Below are 6,588 nucleotides of genomic sequence, written 5' to 3'. Positions count from 1 at the left end.
GCAGGTTGCGATCATTAAGAGAAAGCCGAGCATAAAAAATTTGAATAATCATTTCCCGGGAGAGCTCATGATTGGGGCATGAATATAACATTGACTTAAGCCTCCCCCAAGCTTGAGCGATGATTTCTCCTTCGCGAGGCCAGAAATTATATATGTAATTACGATCACGATGAACAAGATGCATAGGATAGAACTTCTGGTGAAATTCCAACTTCAGTCGTTTATAATTCCAAGATCTTGTATCATCACATAACCTATACCATGTCAATGCATCTCCCTTCAAAGATAAAGGGAAGACCTTCCTTTTGACAACATCATCGGGAATACCTGCAAGCATAAATAATCCACAAACTTCATCCACAAAGATAAGGTGTAAATCGGGATGCAATGTTCCATCTCCTGTAAATGGATTAGCTAGCAGTTTCTCTATCATACCCGAAGGAATCTCAAAGTATACATTTTCAAAAAGTTCAGTAGGTTTAGGAGCAACTCTTTGCTCTTCTGGTCGGGGTGAAGATACCCCGAACAAGCCCCTCAAAGGATTAGATTCCATAGTGAAAAGTAACAGAAAATTTCAGCACACTATATAAATGTTTCCTTACCAAGTTCCACTCACCAAAAGCGCTACACTCCCCGGCAACGGCGCCAGAAAAGAGTCTTGATGACCCACAAGTGTAGGGGATCTATCGTAGTCCTTTCGATAAGTAAGAGTGTTGAACCCAACGAGGAGCAGAAGGAAATGATAAGCGGTTTTCAGTAAGGTTTTCTCTGCAAGCACTGAAATTGTAGGTAACAGATAGTTTTGTGATAAGATAAATAGTAACGAGTAACAAGTAAATAAAGTAAATAAAGTAAATAAAGTGCAGCAAGGTGGCCCAATCCTTTATGTAGCAAAGGATAAGCCTGGACAATTTCTAATAATGAGAAAGGAGCTCCCGAGGACACATGGGAATTATCGTCAAGCTAGTTTTCATCACGTTCATATGATTCGCGTTCGGTACTTTGATAATTTGATATGTGGGTGGACCGGTGCTTGGGTACTGCCCTTACTTGGACAAGAATCCCACTTATGATTAACCCCTATTGCAAGCATCCGCAACTACAAAAGATGTATTAAGGTAAACCTAACCACATCATTAAACATATGGATCCAAATCAGCCCCTAACGAAGCAACGCATAAACTAGGGTTTAAGCTTCTGTCACTCTAGCAACCCATCATCTACTTATTACTTCCTAATGCCTTCCTCTAGGCCCAAATAATGGTGAAGTGTCATGTAGTCGACGTTGACATAACACCACTAGAGGAAAAGACAACATACATCTCATCAAAATATTGAACGAATACCAAATTCACATGAGTACTAATAGCAAGACTTCACCCATGTCCTCAGGAACAAACGTAACTACTCACAAAGCATATTCATGTTCATAATCAGAGGAGTAATAATATGCATTAAGGATCTGAACAGATGATCTTCCACCAAGTAAACCAATTAGCATCAACTACAAGGAGTAATCAACACAACCCATAGGTACCAATTTGTGGTTTGGATACAAGATTGGATACAAGAGATGAACTAGGGTTTTGAGAGGAGATGGTGCTGGTGAAGATGTTGATGGAGATTGACCCCCTCCCGATGAGAGTATCGTTGGTGATGACGTTGGTGATGATTTCCCCCTCCCGGAGGGAAGTGTCCCCTGCAGAACGGCTCCGTCGGAGCCCTGGATTGGTTCCGCCAAGGTTCCGCCTCGTGGCGGCAGAGTTCCGTCCCGTAAGCTTGCCCACGATTTTTCCAGGGTAAAAGCCCTCATATAGCAGAAGATGGACTCCGGGGCCCACCAGGGGGCCCAGGAGACAAGGGGCGCGCGCAGTAGGGGGGCGCCCCCACCCTCCTGGACAGGGTGTGGGCCCCCTGGTGTATTTCTTCCGCTCAATAATTTTTATTAATTTCAAAATTAGGTTTTGTGGAGTTTCAGGTTTTTGGAGCAATGCAGAATAGGTTTCCAATGTTTGCTCCTTTTCCAGCCAGAATTCCAGTTGCCGGCATTCCCCCTCTTCATGGTAAACCTTGTAAAATAAGAGAGAATAGCCATAAGTATTGAGATATAATGTGTAATAACAGCCCATAATGCAATAAATATTGATATAAAAGCATGATGCAAAATGGACGTATCAGTGATCCGTCATTCTTTACTTCGATGACTGCTGTGGTGGTACCGGAGGCAGGTGATGGACGTTGGTGTCAAGCTCAGAGATGTTCTTCTATCTTTCCAGTTTTGTCATGTCGGTCTTTACTTGACTTGTACTTTTTTCTTTATGATATGAATGAGACACGTATTTCCCTGCAAAAAAATCTATTATGCTCCCTTCGTTTCTTTATGTAAGGTATATTATTTTCAGCATAGTGATCAAGCCACATAATTATAGACATGTTATGACAAAATTATCCTTGACAGATTTGTTGGTTAATGACAAGTAAATCAGTTAGTCCAAGAAAGTAAGAGATACATGCAATCGATAGAGAGATGTTTTCCTTCTTTTGCTACAAGAAGAGATACAACCGATCAAGAGAGAGATAGTTTCTCTTTTTTGAATGGCTAGCAAGGGAGTTGTAAGGAATTTGAGGAAATGCATTTTACATTCTAAAATTTTATCAAAAAACAAATACACCTTATATAAAGAAACGAAGGGAGTATATCACAAAGTATGAACTTAGTGAAACACATAGCCAAGTTGGCAAATAGTCCCTCCTTACCAAAATATAGAGCATATAATATTATTTTCAAGTCAAACCATGTAAATTTTGACCAAACTTATATAAAAGAATGTCAACATCTCGAATACCAAGTCAGTACCATCATGACGTATATTTTCATATGGTACACATTTGATAATGTAGATATAGATGATTTTCTAATTTAGCTTGCTCAAAGTTGGTGAAATTTGCTTTTTTTTTTCACGGAATCCAATGGGCACTAACTATTTTATGCCGAGGAGGGAGTATTTAATTTGCTCCAACAAAATCAAGAGAACCAGACATTATCTATTTAGGGCTCAATATTTGGCGAGTCATGGGTCTAGGAGCTTTTTCCTTTTTGAGGATTATGGGTATAGGAGCTATTCGAAGAGCATATCGGGCTTCGAACGTGCTGGGCCAAGAACAAATATTTGTTTGTTTTGGGGCATCAAAGCCCACTAGTGCTGATTCTAAAAAAAAAGCCCACTAGTGCTTGGAACAACGTCCTCATTTTTGTCTTCCCCTGACCCTCAAAAAAAGAATCTCTGTCTTCCCCTAAAAAAAATCTCTGACTTCCACAGTCCCACTCTAGTCCTCGGGCAGGTCGGCTCCGCCTCTGCCATTTCTTCAGCAACCTTCCGCCGCCGCCGGGACCCTTCCATTCCCACTAGCCCCCCCGTCGACGGAAGTGGCTCCGTACCCAGCCACCCAGGTCCCCCGGTGTCGGCCCCTTCCCCATTCATTGTGTACAGCTCCGTGACCACTCACCAGTCTGGTCTCGCTCTCGCCGGAGAGGCACATCGATCTGTTTCTGTGCGCTGCGCGGCGCTGCACTGCTCAGACTGGTGAAGAAGGCGAGTACTTATTACCGTCCCTTGTACAGAGTTACCTCTTTTCTTTTCTTTTCTTCCCCTCAAGCTCAAGGATATGGTTGGATATACTGTGTGTGTTCTTACTGAGGATAGGAATCCTCCTCCTGGATCTTTCTTGCTCTTGTGCAGTGAAGAGGCTGGGCCTGGGGTGGAGATGGGAGAGGCCATCTGCGGCATCCTCCTACACGGCCGTGTGGCTTCGGAAGCTCGTGCTCTCTGTCTCCGCGTAGGCCAAGGGTGTGGCCGGATCTGATGCGCCGGCGACGCGGCCGGAGTTGGGGAGCTGGGCTGGGAGTGGCATAGCTCCTATCCTACGACGGACGGCGTCTCTGTCACAGCTTCCGCTCGTCCTCGTCTGCGGCGTCGCCGTCTGAACGGGAGGGGAGGAATCACGGCTGTTGGCCCACTTCTCTATTCCTTGCTTCAACAAGCACAAGACGGCGCTTCAGTTGGATTCCTTCCTTCCACTGGAGTACGGCATTCGCCACAGCAAACCAGCGGCCGAGCGATGGCGGCATCCTTCTTCTCCTTTGCCCGTGCCCGTGTGGTTGCTCTCTTCTTCCTGGTCGCTGCCCATGGATGTTGCGGCTGCGGTTATCTGCCTGATCTGTTCTGTTACCCACCTCCCCCACCTGCCCCCACCACCAATGTCCCCGCCACCAACGTCCCTGCGTCCAATATCCCCGCCTCCAACTCCAGCTCCGACGAGGGCTGGCTCGATGCCCGGGCCACCTGGTACGGCGCTCCCAATGGCGCCGGCCCCTACGATAACGGTACTAGTGCTGTACCTATATATCATGTCTGAGGATTCCAATCAATTGCAGTTCTGAATGCTGATTGCACTTCTTGTTTTCAATACGTACCAATGAAATCACGGACGGATGCAGGTGGTGCTTGCGGGTTCAAGAACGTCAACTGGCCGCCTTTCTCGTCGATGACGTCGTGCGGCAACCAGCCGATCTTCAAGGACGGCAAGGGGTGCGGCTCATGCTACCAGGTTAGCTTAGCTAGTGTCTGTCAACGGCGTTGCAGTTGTTTGAGTACTTACTTTTCACAGTAACATGCGGACGTTGTCGTTTAGTAGTACGATTTCTTTCCCCATACAGACAGCCTGTGATGTAACCCCATTTGATTCCATGGATCTTGGATTGTTGCGTGCAATGCAAATGCAATGCAGATCAGGTGCGTGGCCCATCGTGCCTGCTCCGGCGTCCCGGAGACGGTGATCATCACGGACATGAACTACTACCCGGTCTCCCGCTATCACTTCGACCTCAGCGGCACCGCCTTCGGCGCCATGGCCAAGTACGGCCGCCACGACGAGCTCCGCCACGCCGGCATCATCGACATGCAGTTCAAGAGGTAGCTAGCTCCACCATCTTATCTTACTTAATCTCATCATGATTAACTTAACTTTAACCGACATGGCATCCGTCTTTCCTTGTCCACCATTGGCTACTTTCCTTGCTACAAAAGCAAATTCTGTGCTTTGCCTGCACTTTCGTCCCGCTAATTGTCAACAGAAAGAACCATTTTGCACATCCTAACTTTACGGGATTAAAGATCCATAATCTAGTGCTTTTGTTTGTTTCTCTTGGTTGCTCGTGTGGTGGCAGACACTGATACTACTGGGAATGACGTACATTGCAGGGTGCCCTGCCAGTACCCGGGGCTAACGGTGACGTTCCGGGTGCAGCACGGGTCCAACCCCAACTACCTGGCGATCCTGGTGGAGTACGAGGACGGCGCCGGCGATGTGTCGCAGGTGGACATAATGGAGTCACGGCTGCCGGACAGGGCGCCGACGGGGTACTGGACGCCGATGAGGGAGTCGTGGGGCTCCATCTGGCGCCTGGACAGGCTCCGCCCGCTGCAGGGGCCCTTCTCGCTGCGCGTCACCGACGAGTCCGGCAGGTCGCTCGTCGCCGACCAGGTCATCCCGGCCTACTGGCAGCCCAATGCCGCCTACAGATCCTTGGTCCAGTTCGATGAGACGTTGCCGATGTCGCTTGTGACATCCGCTGCCACGAGCCGTCGTCTCCTTGTTCTACCTACTATGTATTCGGCCGCGCTTACGTATGTGTGGCCTTGTGTACGTTGGATACTGGCCGTGTGATCATCTGCACTGCACCGCAGGAAGAAGAAACAAAATATTGAATCTGGAGTTTGGTTGTCTGTGTTGTAGTAGTATGTGAGTAGGAAAGAAAGCTCGTGTTTAGATGCCTGCATTAGGCTCGTTCGATACAACGATCACTTGTGAATTGTGATTGACTGCATTAAGATAGTTGCCTCGTATTTTTGTCACCTAGTATGATTCTGGATACGGGAAACTTCAATATTGAAAACTTGTGTGGAAGGATGAGACAAAACTACCCGCCCTATAATATAAGAGCGTTTAGAGAAAGTATTTTTCAAAGGAAATTAGAGGAGATCTACTTTGTGTGATGATCTTTTTAAAGAACTTTTGCTTCGGTACAATCCCTAAAAACATCAACGAAGATCTCTTCCTACCACGTCATAATAAAGGGTAGGATGGTCTTTTTATAAAATATGTTGTTTGCGCCGATACACAGTTTGGCATACGTGGCATACTCTTTTTTTATACACTTTCGCTAAGCTTTATTCAAACTTCCAAAACATTTACAGGTATGAAATGAAGATTGCTCGGTTGGCCTAACCACACATGGCAATCAACCTCCAGGGTTAAAGCATGCTTAGCAAAACTGTGAGCCTCGAAATTCGAGCTCCTAAACTCGTGAACTATTCTACAAGAAGTAAAGGTCCTCGATCAGTCTAATATCTCTTGTACAATCGCCCCATATAATGCCGAAGAGTTGTGCTTGACATCGTTCACAGCCGTCAGACAATCTGAAGCAATCTGAATCTTCGGACTCATATATATCCTCCGCACACGCCAAACCTTCCCTCACAGCCATCACTTCTAAAGTTGTTGGATGTTTAATATGACTGAATATTA

The 6,588-nt window shown here is 46.4% G+C and overlaps 1 protein-coding gene across 1 annotated transcript; it reads left to right on the top strand.

Annotated features, from left to right (window-relative positions):
* Positions 1 to 3,744: 3,744 nt before the first annotated feature.
* LOC119307652 (expansin-B3-like) lies at positions 3,745 to 5,775 on the top strand. The gene is made up of 4 exons (XM_037583721.1): positions 3,745 to 4,384; positions 4,499 to 4,608; positions 4,789 to 4,973; positions 5,262 to 5,775. The coding sequence occupies exons 1-4, from the start codon at positions 4,120 to 4,122 to the stop codon at positions 5,725 to 5,727; spliced, it is 1,026 nt and encodes a 341-aa protein (XP_037439618.1). The 5' UTR covers positions 3,745 to 4,119; the 3' UTR covers positions 5,728 to 5,775.
* The last annotated feature ends 813 nt before the right edge of the window (positions 5,776 to 6,588 follow it).

The sequence above is a fragment of the Triticum dicoccoides genome, chromosome 5B (genome assembly GCF_002162155.2).
Source record: "Triticum dicoccoides isolate Atlit2015 ecotype Zavitan chromosome 5B, WEW_v2.0, whole genome shotgun sequence".
Classification (NCBI taxonomy): Eukaryota; Viridiplantae; Streptophyta; class Magnoliopsida; order Poales; family Poaceae; genus Triticum; species Triticum dicoccoides.
This window is presented reverse-complemented; position numbering and strand designations above follow the sequence as displayed.

What these genes read in the sequence shown, in the direction of transcription:
- LOC119307652 (XM_037583721.1), top strand. Translation starts at nt 4,120, where the DNA reads ATGGCGGCATCCTTCTTCTCCTTTGCCCGTGCCCGTGTGGTTGCTCTC. An exon ending in CGCCGGCCCCTACGATAACG is followed by an intron (nt 4,385 to 4,498) that starts GTACTAGTGCTG and finishes GGACGGATGCAG; the next exon opens with GTGGTGCTTGCGGGTTCAAG. An exon ending in GGTGCGGCTCATGCTACCAG is followed by an intron (nt 4,609 to 4,788) that starts GTTAGCTTAGCT and finishes AATGCAATGCAG; the next exon opens with ATCAGGTGCGTGGCCCATCG.